Genomic DNA, 18,763 nt, shown 5'->3' with positions numbered 1-18,763 from the left:
CTGTCCCCTCTTCAGCACGATGCTTGTCCTACCCACAGCACCACCACGGGAAACTTCTGCATTATCAGTCATGTGAGACACCATCCCTGCCAGCTCACCCTGCTGGCCCTATCTTGGGAGCAAGTGCTCTAAAGATAGCCCTGGGGCTTTTTCACTTGACACAAAGCAAAGGGATCCTTCCTCTGCCTCAGGAGGAGCAGCTCACGGGATGAGCCAGGGACTCTGCCGTACTCTGTGAGGCAGCAGCAAGCCATCAGTGACACAAAGCTTGCCAGGCCTGCGGAGGCAGACAGCAAGCTGAACTGCAAAAGCTTTCATGGAACAGATTCATGAATGGGTTGGGTTGGAAGGGAGCTTAAAGCTCATCCAGCTCCAGCCCCCTGCCGTGGGCAGGGACACCTCCCACCAGCCCAGGCTGTGAACACCTCCAGGGAGGGACACCCACAGCCTCCCGGGGCAGCCTGTGCCAGAGTCTCCCCAGCCTCACTGTGCAGAATCTCTTCCTCATCTCCAGTCTCAATCTCCCCTTCTCCCAGCTCAAAGCCATTGTCTCTCCTCCTGTCTCTCCCAGCCCTTGTCACAAGTCCCTCCCCAGCTTTCCTGTAGCCCCCTTCAGGTCCTGGAAGGCTGCTCTGAGGTCTGCCTGGAGCCTTCTCTTGCCCATGCTGAACAGCCCCAGCTCCCAGCCTGTCCCACAGGCAGGCAGCAAGCCATTAGAGCCAGAAAAAACAAATCCTAATCAGCATAAACCTCTCTCATTGTCTGCAGAGCTGGCCAAGGCCAGCTCAGACAGGCTCAGCTCTGCTGCTGGAGAAGCTTCCAGTACACCTGAGGCTTCCTTTTCAGGCACTGGCGGTTCAGACACGGCACAGGACACCACGGCCTGAAGCTACAATTAACATTTCTCTCATTCCCCAATTACCTCAGAAGGCAGAGAGGATCTGCAGCTGGGCTGAGGTGAAGGGCTGAGGTGAAGGGCAGAGCCTCTGTGCCCTGCAGTGCCCCAGCAGCAGGCAGTGTGCAGCACACTGGACTGGGTCATGGCTCCTTACCACAGCATCACCACAGCTACTCAGGGGCAAGCTCCCACAGCTCCCCAGGGCTTGTTAGGAGAGATTCACCCTGCTGCTGCCCTGCACACCGTGGCCTCCTGATCCTCACTGCTTGCAGGTGGTTCTTCTCCTTCCAGTAAGCACTCAGCACCACCCAGGGATGGCAGCTGGACAGAACCTTGCACACAGCTCTGCTGAATCCTTCTCCCAGCCTTTTGCTCTTTTGAAAGGGGTGTGCTTTCTCTGTGCTTTGGAGCAGTCTCCCAGCATCTCATCCTCTCTTGGCCCCTCCTGCAGGCTTTCACTGTGGGCTTCTCTGCTGGTGCTTGCTTCCTTTCCAAGGAAGCCTTCCCTACAAACTGCCACGAGCTGGGGTTGCCACTCAGCTGCAACACACACAGAGAGCCAGCAGGCAGACCCTGCTAGAACATTGCACCCCAGATCCTTTCTGTGCTGTTACACTTCACAGCCCCTCCACAGCAACCCTTCTGCAGCTGCCTGCACCTGGCCTTCCTCCAGAGAGGCAAAGCTCCTGCTGCTGCCTCTCCCCTTGCAGGTCTCAAGGTGAATTTCCACAACTGAGGCATCTTCAGCTGGGGCTCTTTCAGACCTACCAGCCCACGGTGGAGACCAGAGCTGCCAAAGCAGTTCTGCTGTTCCACAGCACCTCACATTGCAACAGCTCACTGCCCCAGACCCTCCATGGAGCCTGGCTGCAGGCTTCTGGGGAACCTCAAGGGCAAAAGACTTAAAGGGAGGGGAAAGAAAACCAAACCAAAACCAAACCAACCAAAAAGGTTCTTTTCTACCCACATCCAGAACCTCTCTTCCAAGGCAGAAAGAAGGGGTGTGAATACAGGACTCAAGTTAAGCCCCCAAACACGTTTGGAAGCTGTGATCTGGATGCTCCAAACAGCTGAGGATGCTCTAGGGAAGCCAAAGTGAAAATGAAATTGTTGCTTGGTTAGTAATTGCTTGGAGCTGCTCAGTGAGCTTCCTTCTGCTTTAGTTTAATACTGCTTAGTTAAGGCTGTCTTTACCTAATGCTTACTGACTGCAACCAGGGTAGCAGGTCTGAATGCAACCACACCTGGGAATGGAATGGAACAGAATAAACCAGGCTGGAAAAGACCTTGGAGGTCATCGAGTCCACCCCAGCACCATCTGCTCCACAAAGGTCACAGTGACCACTAACCAAGGTCACCAGTGAGCTCCTGCAAGGGTGTCAAAGCAAACACACCACAGGCTCAGTGCCCAGCAAGCTGAGCAAGGGCACCAAGGAAGGTACTTGCATGCTGTGGCAATGCCTCAGCTCCTCAGCCACCCTGGGGAAGCCAACCCCAGCACTTCTGCAAAGCAGACTGGAAGAGATGAACTTCACATCACTCCAGATGCCCCTGGGCCCTAACACATTGCCTTCACCTCATCACTGCAACTCCAGACACTGCACAAAGGTGACAGCCTACCATCATAGACAGAGAATTCCATCCCTCATCCTCCTCTTCATGCCCCCCTGCTTCTCCTTTCTCCTCGAGGCACAGCAAATGGGAAGCAAAAGCAGCCTGGAGCAGGTGTCTGTCTTACCTGAGTTACTGCTGCACCTTCTCTGGGCTCCCCCTGCTCCAGTGACAGACACAGCTGGAAGGAGCTGGAGCTGAGCTCTGCCTGTCCTCCAGAGGCAGTGGTGGAGAGTGTGAGGAGGGCTGGTGGGCACCCCTGCGACTGGCAGCACCACCCTGGCTGCCAGCACTGAGCCCTGGTTGCCTGACTGCAGCCAAGCTGCTGGGCTCCAGCCTCTGCCAAAAAAGGCCTTCTCAGTGCCAAGGTGTCCTCTCACACAGGAGAGCACTAGACTCGTGCCAGCTGCCTGTCTGCAGGCACAGCTCCATCACTGCAGCGAGTTCTGCGTGTTCCTAGGACTGACAACCACCCCCCAGGGCAACAGTGCAGGAGCTGTTACTGGTCTGATGCTAAGGGCCATGCCAGGCACTTCTTCACCACCTCACTTGACTGATGGTTTTCAAGACTGCCTGGACCTGTGGGGATTCACCAATGGATTTTGTGTGCTCCCCCTCCAGAGGTGAGGTGGCCAAGGAACGGAACAGAGCTCTGGGGCAGTCATGCCATAGACAAAGGGCCACAAAGAGCAGCACAAACAGCACCAGTGAATCCCTGGCTGTTTGCATCACCTGTGAGTGTTGTGCTGTGCTCTCTCTGGGCTGCTCAGGGCGCTGCAGGAACACCCTTGGGAACTGGAATGCCCTCCTGAATCACAGCCAGAGCACAGGCACAAGCTGCACCCAGCTGAGCCCCAGGCAAGGGGTTTGGACAGGGCAGGTCACGTCTGCAAAATGCACTTTGAAGACCTCAGGAATGAAACCAGCATCATGGAGTGACAGAATGCAGAGGGTTGCAAGGGACCCCCAAAGGGCAGCTAGTCCGACCCCCTGCAGTCAGCAGGGACACCTCCAGCTAGAGCAGGCTGCTCAGAGCCCCACCAAGCCTGACCTCCAATGCCTCCAGGGATGGGGCCTCCCTGAACAGCCCATTCCAGTGTCTCAGCATCCTCATAAAGAACTTCACAATGTCCAACCCCAGTCTGCTCTTGTCTAGCTTGAAACCACTGCCCCTCTTCCTGTTGTCAAGAGTCCCCCTCCAGCTTTCTTGGAGCTTCAGGTACTTGAGAGCCGCTAAAAGACCTCTCCAAGACCTCCTCTCCTCCAGGCCCAAACCCCCAACTCCTGCAAGCCTGGCCCCACAGCTCTCCCTGGAGCCTTCTCTTCTCCAGGCTGAACAAGCCCAGCTCCCTCAGCCTGTCCCCACAGCAGAGGCTCTCCAGTCCTCTGATCATCTTTGTGGCCTCCTCTTGGACCTGCTCCTGTGTCCTTGCGTTGGGAGCCCCAGAGGCAGACACAGTGCTGCAGGTGAGCAGAATCAGCTCTCACCATCAGTCCCAGTGCAGTCCCAGCTGCACTGTGTGCAGCAGCAGCAGCAGCTCAGGCTCTCACAGGAAGTCAGGGGCTCTGGGATGGTCATTCACTGGCAGAAGAGCAGCTCAGGACCACCTGCTTGACGTGCAGCTCGGTTGAGAGCCGCCTGTGCCTCGCAAGCTGGCTGCTGCCCCGTGGGCACAGAGCTGGCTGCAGGGGGCATGCTCCCAGCCTGCTCCTACCAAGAGAAACGCCACAGACTGCCCTCTTTGTGCCAGCCTTCACCTCTGCTGCTCCCTGCTCACCCCTGGGGTTTCTGGGCAAGGAAGATAGCACAAACACTGCTGGGAGCTGCCACCACCTTTAGCCTGCGGGATCGTGCCTCCTGCACTCGGCTGAGCATGCTGCGAGCAGCAGCACCTGACCTGCTGCAACCAAGCCAGCCCAGTGCCTGCAGCCAGCAGCATGCAGTCCAGCTCCTGTTATCCTCAGGCCAAGCCTTATTGATTTGCTCAACAAGAAGCAAAACAGGTCTGACTTCCCATGGCAAAAAAGCCCCCAAAGCCAAGGCAGGCCTTTGCCAGCTGTGCTTCACACTCCCCCAAGGCTGCACACCTCTGCCCCGGGCAATCCACCCTGGCAGTCCCCCTGGGACCAGCACCACCATGCACAGACCCTGGAGCCTGGGTTTGGAAGGCTTGGTCTAAAGGAAGGTGCAAACAGCCCTCAGATGATCTCCATCTTCAGCTGGGGTTTGCAAACAGCAGCGGCAGCGGTGCCCCAGGGCTGCCCGCGGGGCCCTTCGGTGAGGCTGTGTGGACAGTTCCTCAGCTCCTGGGCAGCTCAGTATCAACACACACACATGCCTGGGATGTTTCCACACTCACCACAGCAAGCCCAGGCTCAGCAAACAGAGCCAGGCCTCTGTTTCAGAGCTCTCCCAGAAACGTGGTGCCTCCAGCACGGGCCGGAGCTGGGGGAGAGAGGCTGAGAGCCGGCGCCCAGCACACAACTAAGCTGCTCCCATCTTAAGGAAAAGGAAACACAAAGACTGCCACAGCTGGGGGGGAGAGGAACAACCCATGGAATAAAAGAGGGGGCAAAAGCCAGCTGAAGCTTTGGGGATGGATTTCTGAAGGTGTGGGAGGCTGGGCTCCTGCTTGCCACAAGCAGGGGCAGGAAGTACCACAGGACGCAGGGGGCTGGCTCCAGGCTCCCCCACACCACCCTCGGGCACCAGGGGGGCAGGAGTTGAGCTGTCAGGGGGTAGGAGAGCTCTGCAGAGGCACCTCGACAGGCTGGGCAGATGGGCAGAGCCCAGGGGCAGGAGAGTGAACACATCCAAGTGCCAGGTGCTGCACACTGGCCACAGCAACCCCAGGCAGAGCTACAGGCTGGGGTCAGAGTGGCTGAAAGCAGCCAGGCAGAGAGGGACCTGGGGGTGCTGGTGGATGGTAGGCTGAACATGAGCCTGCAGTGTGCCCAGGGGGCCAAGAAGGCCAATGGCATCCTGGCCTGCATCAGGAACAGTGTGGCCAGCAGGAGCAGGGAGGTCATTGTGCCCCTGGACACTGCACTGCTCAGGCCACACCTTGAGTCCTGTGTCCAGTTCTGGGCTCCTCAGGTTAGGAAAGAGGTTGAGCTGCTGGAAGGTGTCCAGAGAAGGGCAACAAAGCTGGGGAGGGGTCTGGGGCACAGCCCTGGGAGGAGAGGCTGAGGGAGCTGGGGTTGGAGCCTGGAGAAGAGGAGGCTCAGGGGAGACCTTCTTGTTGTCTACAGCTACCTGAAGGGAGATTGGAGCCAGGTGGGGGTTGGTCTCTTCTCCCAGGCACCCAGCACCAGAACAAGAGGACACAGTCTCAAGCTGTGCCAGGGGAGGTTTAGGCTGAAGGTGAGGAAGAAGTCCTTCCCAGAAAGAGAGATTGCCCCTTGGGCTGGGCTGCCCAGGGAGGTGGTGGGGTTGATGTCCCTGGAGGTGTCTAAGAAGAGCCTGGGTGAGGCACTTGGTGCCAGGGTCTGGTTGATGAGTTAGGGTTGGGTGATCAGCTGGACCTGATGATCTTGGAGGTCTCTTCCAGCCTGGCTGACCCTGTGATACTCAGCAGACTGCAAAGCTGTGTGGCTGCAAGCCACCTCCACATGAAGGAAAGCTCCTCCTGTTACAGGAAGAGCAAGGCCTGGTGACACTGCCTTGTGTGCCTGCTTGCAAGGAAGGAAAAGAAACCCCACAGCAGCCCATGTGCTTTCCTGGGCAAGGGGAAAATAAATCACCCTGAGCCTTTCATGTAGCTTCACACACTGCCCCAGCAGCAGGAAAGCAACTCCACACCACCACACAGAGGAATTCCAGGGGCTTGACTGGACCCTCAGGAAAGAGAAGGAGCTCCAAGAGCATCAATGCAGCCTCCAGCAGGAGGGTTCCACCATCTGCCTGCAACCAATTCCTTCCCAAAGTCCTTGTGGCAGAAAATCAGTGCTGCCAAGAGTTGGGGCTGCTCAGCCTGGAGAAGGGAAGGCTCCAGGGAGACCTCAGAGCTGCATTTCAGTGTCTGCAGGGGAGCTGCAGGCAGCTGGGGAGGGACTGCTGAGAAGGGGCTGTGGGAATAGGCCCAGGGGCAATGGTTTGGAACTGGAGCAGGGCAGAGGTAGGTTGGACATCAGGAGGAAGCTCTGCACAGGGAGGCTGGGGAGACACTGGCACAGGCTGCCCAGGGAGGGGGCTGAGGCTCCATCCCTGGGGACATTCAGGATCAGCCTGGCTGTGTCCCTGGGCAGCCTGCTCCAGCTGGAGCTGTCCCTGCTGCCTGCAGGGGGTGGACAGGATGCCCTTGGAGGCTCCCTTCCAGGCCAATGCAATGTGTGAAGCTGTAAGAAGCCAGCAAATTCCCTATGCCTGCTTTGTCCATGCCCTGTCCCGAGCTCCAGAGCCAGGACTGCCAGACAGGCTCTGCAATCAGCCTGGCAGGGCTGGGGAAAAAGAGATCTGAATCATCTGACTCACTCCTTGCTGACAAGCCCTGGGAGCTGGCAGGAGCCTGCCAGCTGCATAAGCAACGTGAGAAAGTGGGGTAGGGAGGGGAGGAGGAGGCTCAAAGCAGCAGAACACACAAAGCAAGGCAGGGGTAACACAGGACCAAGATCAGGAAGCCTGATAGGCAAACTACACAGCTCCTTCCCAAAGCTGCTGCACTGAAACCTCAGGGGCAGCTGCTGGAACAGAGACTGAGGAACAAGGGAGGGTGCCCAGAGCCAGGCTGGCAGAGAGCTGCTGGAGGAAAGGGAACCTGTCCCCTTCAGATCAGGCACTAACACACCATCATCCTTAAGCAGCTGATGAAATCCAGACCCCCTGCCTGGCCTCTGCTTCCATGGGATCACAGAGCTGTCAGGCTTGGAAGGGACCCCAAGGCTCAGCCAGCCCCAACCCCCTGCCATGGGCAGGGACACCTCACACCACAGCAGGCTGCTCACAGCCACCTCCAGCCTGGCTGCAAACACCTCCAGGCAGGAGGCTTCCACCACCTCCCTGGGCAGCCTGTGCCAGGCTCTCACCACCCTCCTGGGGAAGAGCTTCTTCCTCACATCCAGTCTGAATCTGCTCCTGGTCCTATCACTGCCTGTGATGACCTCTTTCACTACAGCTCAATACAAAGGCCAGGAGGAGTTTGCTACAGAACACCTTCAACACTTAAGATGTTTTTGTGCTTCCCAGCCCCAGCAGAAGTGTTTGGAAGCCCTGTCTGAAGTGCCAGTTAGACCCTGCAGTGTTTTATTCATTCACTGTTTCTCTTGCAATGCTCTTTGAATGCTAATTCTGCAGTTGCAAAAGCAGAGCCCTTCCCCAGCAGGGCCAGTCCCTGAGCACCACCACATTCATCTGCTGCAATCCTGCTCCTCAGGAGCATGTCTCAACCATCACCCAGCTCAGCACATCAAAGAGGAACATGTATCAAAGCAGAATGCCTAACCACATGGACTTCAGTGCTAAATTACATGTTCCAGGAAGGCTTTCATGGCCACTGAATGGACCTCTGGGGACTCAGTTACCAGAGCAGATTTCAGGCCAGGCAACCATCCCCACACCCTGCACCGAGATGCTCCCTGCTGGGACACCAATGGATGCTGTTCAGCCAGCAGGGCTGGGGGAAATGGGAAGCAGTGCTTCATCTACCCAAACCTGAGGACCTCAGAAGCTTTCTGTCACATGGCACTTCCTGCCCCTCCCTGGCCCAGCCCTCTCCAGAGAAGATCCTGGCTGGCAGCAGAGAGCAGCCATGCATGGCGCTGGCAGCAGCCAGCAAGTGCAGCCTGCTCCCTGCAGGGTGAGGCAGCAGATTCACTCCACCTGAAGCAGGACTCTCTTGCCTACAACAGCACAGCCAACACCTTAACCCCAGAGCTCCCAAGAAGCAGAGCAGTCTCAGCCTGTGCTCCCTGCAGCGTGGCAGATGTTCCCAGGCACATCCACTCTCCCTCTGCACCCTCAGCTTGCTGGGCAGGACCACTCTCAATCTGGCTGTCACTCCAGGGCAGACTTTGCTGTCCCCCCCAGAGCAGAGCTTTGCCACTCACAGGAGGAGAATGAGTGCAGAGACTTCTCCTGCATTGGGAGGCTTTCCCTCCCAGCAGAACCATTGCAGCTGCTGGCCAGGGATGGCATTCCAGCTGCTGGCCAGGGATGGCATTCCAGCTGCTGGCCAGGGATGGCATTCCAGCTGCTGGCCAGGGATGGCATTCCAGCTGCTGGCCAGGGATGGCATTCCAGCTGCACTGCCTTTGCCCCCTCACTTTTCAGGCCTGAACCACTCACTCCTCAGTACAGCACCACAGCCCAAGAGCTGCTTTCCCTCTTGTTATCTGCAACAGAAGACTCAGAAGTTCCTTTACACTTAACAGCACATTTCCCACCCCACAACATGCATTCTGCCCTTGCTCTGCTGGCAGCCCTCACAGTGCCACAGTCCTCTGAGTTACCCTCTTCAAACTGGCAGACTGGAACAAAATCATCCTTAAAACTACTTCAAGGACTTCTTTTTTTCTACAGGGCAAACAGAACAGAGATTCCCTGCTCCCAAGACACTGTCATTGCTTTCTTTACTGAGAGTGTTCCCCTGAACCACTTAACTCAAGCTTAAACACATTGATCTTCCAGCAGCAGCTCCTGTCCCACCTCAGTGCTTCACAGAGGGTCCTGGGGGCCTGGCTCAAGGCCCAGCCCACCTTCAGCAGAGGGGACACCAAGTAATGCAAAAACCAGGTGGCAAATGAAAACAATACCCATCCTTGATTCCCTAGGCATTTAAACCCCGTGGGAAGGCCCAGGAGGTGTCTGAATTCAGAGAGGGAATGGATTGAAGCTTGAGCAGACTGAGACTGGATACTGGAAAGAAATGTTTTGCAGTAGGGAGGGGAGAGACTGGCACAGGCTGCCCAGGGAGGCTGTGGCTGCCTCCCCCCTGGAGGTGTTGAAGGCCAGGCTGGATGAGGCCCTGAGCAGCCTGGGCTGGTGGGAGGGACCCCTGCCCCTGGCAGGGGGCTGGAGCTGGCTGAGGTCCCTTCCAAGCCAAGCCATTCATGCATCTATGGATTGAGTGAGCCCAAGTCAGGAGCAGAGTGGCAGAGGCTGTTACCATTCCCATTACAGCACCCTGGTTGCACCACATGGGATGGGAGGAGGTTTCTCAGTGGCCTCTGAAGCACTGGGTACCTGATGAAAGCTTTATTTCCTCCTCCAGAAAGCAGGCTGGCCTGGGGTGAAGGCACCACCAGGCTCCTCTGGTCATGGCAAGCCTGGCACTCAGGCTCAATGCACAGCACTTGTGCTGTCAGGACTGCAAGAGCAGGCAATCAGCCCTTGGATCTCTCAGCAGCACAACCTCCTCTGCCCATTGGCTTTAATCAGGAGGTAATTAGCAGTGCATCACAGGAGCCTTCTGTGCCAGGATCTCCAGAGAAGAGCTGAGAGCATGTTCTGACAGGCTGGGGCAAAGAGGAGCCCTAATCACTGCCATCACATCAGCACTCCTGCTCCAACCGGTTTGACTGTCCCCCCTGGGCCAGGGCAGGCTGAAAGGCTGGCACAGAAGTGGGCAGGAAAGGGCAGATGACATTAATACAGCAGCTTCAAAGGAGTTCAGGTAGCAGCTGATGGGGAGCATGAAGCAGCTGCCTGGCTGGCTCTGTCCAGGTGAGGCCCCTTCAACCTCCCAAGCCAGAGCCACAGGGAACTCCTGCACCTGCTGCTCCAGCAGCTGACCACTGCCCATCCTCTCCACTCCTTCCCCAGGGACTTCTGTGCTACTTGAGAGCTGTGGAAGTAACTGCACCATGGTTAGCCACTGCTAGGACAGTGCAGAAGCTCCTTCACTCTCCCCAGCCTGTATATATCCTCGAGAAGATTGCTGGGGGCTGCAAGTTTCACTCAAATCATAGAGCCATAGAATGGGTTGGCTTGGAAGGGACCTCAAGGCTCATCCAAGCCCCTGCCATGGCAGGGACCCCTCCCACCAGCACAGGCTGCTCAGGGCCTCATCCAGCCTGGCCTTGGACACCTCCAGGCAGGGGGCAGCCACAGCCTCCCTGTTGCAGTGTCTCCCCACCCTCACTGGATTTGAGATCTCTCTCAAGGGATGGTCTACAGTTAAGAAGCTAAGCACCACACTGGATCACAGCAATGCCTCAGCTGTAGCCACACTGTCCAGTGCTGTGTAGGGGCACACTGAGCCTGGCCACCTTCTGCAGCCTCCATGGTCACAGCATTACAGAGGTTAGAAGACCTGTTCCTGCCTTGTGCATTTAGCAGCTGGTTTGCACACAGCCAGGGATCAGCCCAATGCCTTCCTGAGCCTGCTGATGTTATCTGCCTGCACCACCTCCTGACACACCAAAACACAGCAGCAGCAGCAGCCCACGGAGCTGCCAAGCCCCAGCAATGCTCTGTGTGCCACACACACCTCCTGCACCAGTGCTGCCTTTGCTGGGAGCAGAGGGAGATGCACCAGAGGCAGCAGCTTTTGTTATACCCACAAAGCTTTCAAGCCCTGATGGAGGCTCTGCATGCACAAAGGCCTCTCTGCTTCCCCAGCTGTCACCTGTTCCTTCCCTCCACAAACCCAGCAGCTCTGCACTTTCCTGATGCTTGCTCCAAGCCCACCCTGAGCCTGTGGTGCTGCTCTCTCCTCCCCACTGAAGCACTCCTAGGTACAAACACATGACTGATGCGATTTGCTTCCATTCCATCTGGGAAAGCACACCCAAGAGCTACCCAAACCCCTAGCACACAAGAGGGATAAGAAGCTCACTTTTCCTTTTCACTCTCTGCCAAGTGCAAACTTTTCACACCAGGAAAAGCACACAGAAAGGTCACAGACTCCCAGAGTGCCAGGCAGGAAGGGACCCCAAGGATCACCTGCTCCAACCTGGCTAGGTGATGGTGGAGTTGCAAGGAGCTGGCCCAGCACCCTGCCAAGCTGAGCCTTCCAACTGCCCAAGGGAGAGGACTCCACCACTGCCCTTGGGAGATGATTCCAGTGCCTGACTGTGCCCAGGGGGAACATTTCCTTCTGGAGCCCACTGGGAATCTCCCCAGCACCCCTTGCCCCTTCCATGGGACTCCTTGCACAAAGGGAGTCTCCATCCTCCTGGGAGCCACCCTTCATGTGCTGGTAATTCCATACCAGTTCTGGGCACTTCAGCTCAAGGAAGACAAAGAACTACTGCAGAGTCTCCAGGACAGGGCCACTGAGTGGGTTGGAACACCTCTCATATGAGGGCTGAGAGAGCTGGGGCTGGTGAGCTTGGAGCAGAGCCAGAGGGGCATCTGATCAATGCTTACAAATACCCAGGGGTGGGTGTCAGGCAGGTGGGGCCAGACTCTTCTCAGTGGTCCCCAGTGACAGGACAAGAGGTCATGAACAACATAAACCTGAATATGGGAAGTTCCACCTAAACATGAGAAGGAGCTTCTTGGCTGTGAGGGTGGCAGAGCCCTGGAGCAGGCTGCCCAGAGAGGTGGTGCAGTCTCCGGAGTCTTCAAGGTCCCCTTGGACACATCCCTGTATGACCTGCCTCAGGTGAACCTGCTCTGGCAGGGGACTGAAGGATATTCAGAGGTCCCTTCCAAGCCCTACCACTCTGGGACTCTGTGAGCAGTCCTGCTGACGCGTGACAGGAGGGCAGCAGCCTCTCCAGCCACCATCCAGCCGTGCCCACGGCCAGCAGAAGCGCACTGAAGCTGGTCAGCTTCCCTTTCCCCTTTGGTTTACCTGCCAAGTCTCAAGCTCCTGCTCGTGGCTTCACAAGGTTCCTCCACCTCATAGAAGGCAGGGCTGTGGTCCTCCAGGCTGCTGGAGTTCTGCCACTCCAGAGAGAGCTCCCTGCTCGCCGCCAGGGCGAAGGGCAGGTTCTCGTACTCGGGGATCTCCTCGTAGTGCCGCACGTTCTCGTACTCCGGGGCGCAGGCGCTGCCCGCAGCGGGCACGCCAGCCTGGCACGGGCTCTCCCCCAGCGGCCCAGGGACATCTGCAGCCTCCAGCCTCGGGGTGTTCCGCACCTCAGGCTGGCTCCTGTTTCTCTGCCTCTTTTTCTGCGAGGCTGGGCTGCTCACTTCCACGGAATGAGCCTTGGCAGACTTTGCCTTCCTCTCGCCGCCCGCAGCCGCGGCGCTCCGGCTGCTCCCGCTCCCACAGCCGTCCCCAGGGGAGAGGGTGGCGATGGCACTGTCGACTGACTGGCTGCCCTTCGAGAGGAGCTTCTGGAAGTCACTTTTCAGCAAGCAAACAGACAGCTTCATGTTGAGAAACTTTCTCAAGCTGTTTTTCTTCTGCTGGTCCTTGCAAGGCTTGTCCGTCCTGTCCATGTCCACGGACGAGAGGGACTTGGCCCTGGGCTTTGTCACCACCGTCGGGTGGCTGGGGCCGGCAGCAAGGTTGAGAGTCTTCAGTGATTCAGAATTCCCTGAGAATGGAAGAATGGGGTGAGGTAACTTCCAGACAGGCTTCTCAGCAGGGCGTCTGGGCAGGTGGCAGGAGGGCAGAGCGCTCCGCTCCCCGCCTGCCGGCCGGGCGAAGCAGGAGCCCTCCAGAGCAGTCCTCGGCTTGTCCTCAGCAGAGGGGTAAGAGCTCTTCTCCACCAGCTCTGCTGATGCAGCCTTCTTCAGCAGGCCAGCAGCTGGAAGGCTGTGCCTCTGTGGCTTCTTAGGAACGACTTTTGGAGAACTTTCATCCTTTGTTTTCGTTTCTTTATCTTCCAGTTGTGGCGGAGGAAGGTGCAGGCCGCCGGCAGCAGAGGAGTGCTGAGCGCCAGTTAGCTTGAGCTGCTTCGGCAGACTCATGGACAGAGCATCACACCTGACAAAGTTAGTCCTCTTGTCCACAGCACCCAGCACCCTGCTGGCATCTGGCAGCTCATCCACAGAGTCAGCTACCCTGTGGTCCCCATCTGAGGAGCACTCAGCACCCTGCACAGAGCCAGCAGCCGTGTGAGCCGGCTGAGGCGAGGCCGACTCCTCCGCAGCAGGCTCCCTCGGCTGCTGCACTCTGCCTGCGCTGCCCCGAGTGCTCTCACATGTGGCAGGAGGCAGCACCTCTGTGGCGGTGTTGTAACAAACACTCTGCCCAAGGACATTAATTTTTGCTGGCTTTTTAAAGCCCTGCTCCCCGTGCCCAGGGGAGCCTCTCTCTGAGCTGGGTGGCTCCTTTGTTCCCTCTGCTGGGGCATCGATGCCGTCCTGCCGGACCAGACAAGCAGCACGTGGCTTCCTGGGCCTAGGGACAGGGAGCACTTTGGAGTTCAGGGCTGGAGGTGTTTCAGGGGAGGCTCTGTCAGCCTCTGCTTTCACATCTGCTTCACCTGGAAACGAGTTACTGCTACTTAAACACTCCTGTTCCAGGATGTCCTGGTCCAAGGGGCAAGAGCAGCTGTGGTGATTCTCAGTCAAGCCAGGAGGCACTTCAGAGGCCTGGAGGTGCTCAGCAGGGAGCTTCCCGTCAGTGCTTGGCCGCTTCCCTTCAGCTGAGCACTGCACCAGGTCCATAAACTCAACCTGAAGGTCGCTCCTGGCGCCGCTGCCATTGCCCTGCTCGGGCTTTGCACGCCTGTGCCTGGCAGGGCTGCTGGCAGGGAACACGCTGTGGCTCAGGACCTCCTTCAGCTTCTCCTCCCAGATGCTGGCTTTCACCACCACCTGCGTTCTGCGGACCGCTCCGTCTGCCGGGCCGGCCCCCAGGGCCGCTGCGCGTCCCTCGGCAGCTCTGGCGTGCTCCAAGGTCTCCAGGTGCTCCAAGAGGATCTGCGTTTTGCAGGCGCTGTCCCCATTGCCCAGCTGCAGGCACCCCAGCTTGCAGGCCGCCACGGGCAGGATGTAGGCTGTGTTACCAGGGCTGCCCTGCGGGGCCTCATGCCTGTGGTTCAGGTGCTCCAGCGCCGGGGGGGGGTCTGCCCGCTGCTCCTCCAAGCTTCTGGTGCCCTTCCGTGCAGCCGACGCAGCTCTGGCTTCTGGCACAGAGGAGCTCTTGAGGACCTTGGGCTTGGGGGCAATTGCTGGCTTGCCCTTCCTGGCTGCTTGCAGAACACCAGCAAGCACCACCTCAGGCTTGGGGGCCACAGGTGGCGGCGGCGCCTTGAGTCCCGCCACGAACTTCGGCTTGGGGGCCACGGGGGGCTTCTTGATTTCTAGGCAGGGGAGAAAGCAAAGACTTCAGTCAGCAGCAGCCCACAGAACCACCACACCACAGTGCTGTCAGAGGCCTCTTAACACTGAAATGCTGCATCCACAGCCTGTGCATGCACTGCTCTGCCCCCTGCCACCAGGCCAGTGCTGGCTGCCCTGCCCTGACTCCACAGGCACAGAGAGTGGCAGGAAAAGCCTCCCAGGCAAAGCTGTTTCTTGAAACCCAGTGCAATTGTGGGAAGGTGCCTGGCCTTGCCCAGGGGCCTGGCTTTGCACTTTGAACTGCCACAATGCAGTCCTTAAATGGTGCCTGCTGTTAAACAAGCCATGAAGACAGCAGGACGACAACATCATCATCACCACAGAGTGGCTCATGTTGGAAGGGAGCTCAGAGCTCATCTGCTCCAACCTCCCCTCCATGCCCAGGGACACCTCTCAGCTACACTCAGCTGCTCAGGGCCTCATCCAGCCTGGCCCTCAACACCCCCAGGCAGGAGGCAGCCACAGCCTCCCTGGGCAGCCTGTGCCAGAGGCTCAGCAGCCTCCTGCTGAACAACTTCTGCCTCAGCTCCACTCTAACCCTGCTCTGCCTCAGCTCCAAACCATTCCCCCTGGGCCTGGCAGGCAGTGTTGGAGGGGAGGTCTGAGCAGAGCCCAGGGGCAGAATGCTGAAGTTAGAATACAGAGAATAAACCAGGTTGGAAGAGACCTTCAAGATCACCGAGTCCAACCCATCAACCAATCCAACACCACCCAAACAACTAACCCATGGCACCAAGCACCCCATCAAGTCTTCTCCTGAACACCTCCAGGGATGGTGACTCCACCACCTCCTTGGGCAGCACATTCCCATGGGCAATCACTCTCTCTGTATAGAACTTCTTCCTCACCTCCAGCCTAAACCTCCCCTGGCACAGCCTGAGACTGTGTCCTCTTGTTCTGGTGCTGGCTGCCTGGGAGAAGAGACCAACCTCCGCCTGTCTACAACCTCCCTTCAGGGAGTTGCAGAGAGCAGTAAGGTTCCTCTCCTCCAATTTCCTTTCCTGCAGCAATTTGCAGCAAGTCCTTTCCTGCTGCAAAGGCAGAAGGCCAATTCTGTGCCTCTCACAGCACTGCCCAACAGGTTACTGTCTGACCTAGAAACAGTCACCACAGCTGTGGCTTCTGACCCTCCTGACAACAGATGACAAACCCTGGGGAGAGTGGCCAGGCAGGAAAAGGAACTCATCAGGCGCTCGGAGATTAGGGAGTCTAGAGCCTGGGGGCAGTTTTGGGTGGCTTGGGGGTTTGTTTGGTTGGTTTGGGGTTGGGTTTGTTTGGGGGTTGGGTTTTTTTCCTCTGTTTGGGTTTTTTTAAGCTGTGCCTGAAACACTTCAACAGCACAGAGGATTTTTGACCAACTTCTTTCCATCTACTGCAATAACTTCAGATTCCAGCTCTCGACAATTCCCTGAGAGGAGCCTGGAGCCAGGTGGGGGTTGGCCTCTTCTCCCTAGTCTCAAGTGACAGGAGGAGAGGCAATGCCCTGAAACTGTGCCAGGGGAGGCTTAGGTCGGAGAGGAGGAACAATTTCTTTGGTGCAAGAGTGGTCAGGGACTGGCAGAGGCTGCCCAGGGAGGTGGTGGAGTCCCCAGCCCTGGAGGGGTTCAGAACCCTGTGGCCATGGCACCTGAGGCCATGGTGGTTGATGGTTGGACTGGATGACCTTGGAGGTCTTTGCCAACTAAGACAATTCTATGATTCTGTGGTTTCTAAGAGCTCTGAGTGACTTTTGACATGGGAAAACTGATTCAGAAAGTCAAAGAGTTTCTCTGATTTTTCTTCTTAACTACCACCTCTGTAACTATAACCTTTGTTTGGCACCCCTTTGGGGTCCCTTTGTTTGGCACCCCCTTTGGGGTCCCTTTGTTTGGCACCCCCTTTGGGGGTCCCTCCCAGGGAGCCATGCACATTGAAACCCCCAAGGAGAGCTGGGAATGGATGCTTCACATACACAGAGCTTGGGCAAGCCACTGAGGAGCTATTGGAGCTGTGGGCCCGGAGCCTCTCTGCTTTTCAGAACCCTTTTAAAGATGTGCAGCTGTACCCTGACCTCCTGCCCAGAAATAAGAGAGGAAAGTAGCAGCTGCAGGGTCTCTGGGTTTGGGCTTGGGTTTGTCTGAAAGGAATCTAGATGGTAAAGAAGCATCATGTGAAAAAAAGGCAGATCCCCTCAGCTGCATTTCCCAAACACTAAGGCACTGCTGCAAGCACAAACAATGTCCCCACTATAGAAACAGGAAAACCATGTTTTCCTAGGACATGAATCATGGAATGCTATCCAGACAGGCTCCACTGCACTCAGGAGCGTCCCTGCTGCACTCACATCAGCAGAGAGGCAACACCAGGGCAGAGGCCATTGCTAAGACGTCCTGCAGGAGGGAATTCAAAAGATACAGCTCCCTGTAACCACCACCAGCACCTCCCAGCAGAGACCCAGCTACCACCTCCTGCCCTGTCCCAGGACAGGGATCCCCCAGCCCATAGCTGCTTAAGCACCTCCAGGGATGGCGACTCAAACACTTCCTTGGGCAGCCTGTGCCAGTGCCTGGTGAGCCCTTCAGGGAGGAAACTGTGGAGAGCAACCAGCCTGGAGTGCTCTGCAGGGCTCTGAACTCAACAGTTACTAGGGAGGACACTCACAAGTTGTATCATCACTTGAACAGAGAACTCAAAGCTGAAAACAGGGGAAGGCAGAGGGAAGGGAGCAGGGGAGGCAGGGGAGGCAGGGGAGGCAGGGGAGGCAGGGGAGGCAGGGGAGGCAGGGGAGGCAGGGGAGGCAGGGGAGGCAGGGGAGGCAGGGGAGGCAGGGGAGGCAGGGGAGGCAGGGGAGGCAGGGGAGGCAGGGGGAAGGGAGCAGGGGAGGCAGAGGGAAGGGAGCAGGGGAGGCAGGGGGCACAAAGCAGTTGTTTATTTAATGGAAACCTGGAGAATGAACAAAGCAAGACAGAGTCAATGCTGACAGTAAATGCAATCCAAACCAATTTCTGAAGCCCAGCAGAATTCCTCAGACCACTTCAATGCTGCAAAGCCCTGGGCCAGCCAAGAGCCCAGGCAGGCACGTGGTGTAATAAAGACAGCACTATGCAGGCAGGGGAGATATAGGTCAGTGTAGTAAGAGGCACATTAGAGACTCTATCAATACAGACTCAGCCAACCACTCCAGCAGACAGGAATGCAATGAAGAGCCCTTTCAAGCACACACATGACGTGAGAGGAAGGACTCCAGGCAGGGAATGCATACCAGGAGATTCCCCTCCACAAAGCATCATTAAGTGCCTGAAAAATGCAAGTGATGAACTGCTCTGGAGAAATCACAGCAGCTAGGCAAGAGGAGAAGCACATTAGATGTTGATCAGAAACCAAGGGTTAAAGTTCATGGAATGGCAGAGTGGCTCAGGCTGGCAGGGAGCTCAGAGCTCAGCTCCTCCAGCCTCCCCTCCATGCCCAGGGACACCTCCCAGCTAAGCTCAGCTGCTCAGGGCCTCATCCAGCCTGGCCCTCAACACCCCCAGGCAGGAGGCAGCCACAGCCTCCCTGGGCAGCCTGTGCCAGAGGCTCAGCAGCCTCCTGCTGAACAACTTCTGCCTCAGCTCCACTCTAACCCTGCTCTGCCTCAGCTCCAAACCATTCCCCCTGGGCCTGGCTCCAGACCCCCTCAGCAAAAGTCTCTCTGCAGCCTTCCTGCAGGATCCCTTCAGGTGCTGGCAGCAGCTCTGAGGTGCCCCTGGAGCCTTCTCCTCTGCAGGCTGCACAGCCCCAGCTCCCTCAGCCTGTGCTCAGGGCAGAGCTGCTCCAGCCCTGGGAGCATCTCTGTGGCCTCCTCTGGACTCTCCCCAGCAGCTCTGTGTCCTTCTGCTGCTGGGGACCCCAGAGCTGGAGGCAGGGTTGGAGGTGAGGTCTGGGCAGAGCAGAGCCCAGGGGCAGGATCCCCTCTGCCCACCCTGCTCTGGCTGCAGCCCAGCTCACAGCTGCCTGCAGGGCTGCATTATTCACTTGATTCTAAACCAATTCAGCTCACTTGTGTGGACCAAACCCAGCTCCTCACAACACAGTGCTTTAAAGGGGACAAT

General features: G+C 57.5%; 1 protein-coding gene across 1 annotated transcript in view; it reads right to left on the bottom strand.

The window, feature by feature from the left end:
• Positions 1 to 18,763, bottom strand: part of FGD6 (FYVE, RhoGEF and PH domain containing 6) — a 60,560-nt gene that overhangs the window by 34,979 nt on the left and 6,818 nt on the right. The window contains exon 2 of the mRNA XM_054167762.1: positions 12,247 to 14,653. Within this exon, the coding sequence (XP_054023737.1) occupies positions 12,247 to 14,653 (2,407 nt within the window). The remainder of the gene's footprint in view (positions 1 to 12,246; positions 14,654 to 18,763) is intronic.

This window comes from Dryobates pubescens, chromosome 15, assembly GCF_014839835.1.
Source record: "Dryobates pubescens isolate bDryPub1 chromosome 15, bDryPub1.pri, whole genome shotgun sequence".
Lineage (NCBI taxonomy): Eukaryota > Metazoa > Chordata > Aves > Piciformes > Picidae > Dryobates > Dryobates pubescens.
Note: the sequence above shows the minus strand (reverse complement) of the source record. Positions and strands in the feature narration are given on the sequence as shown.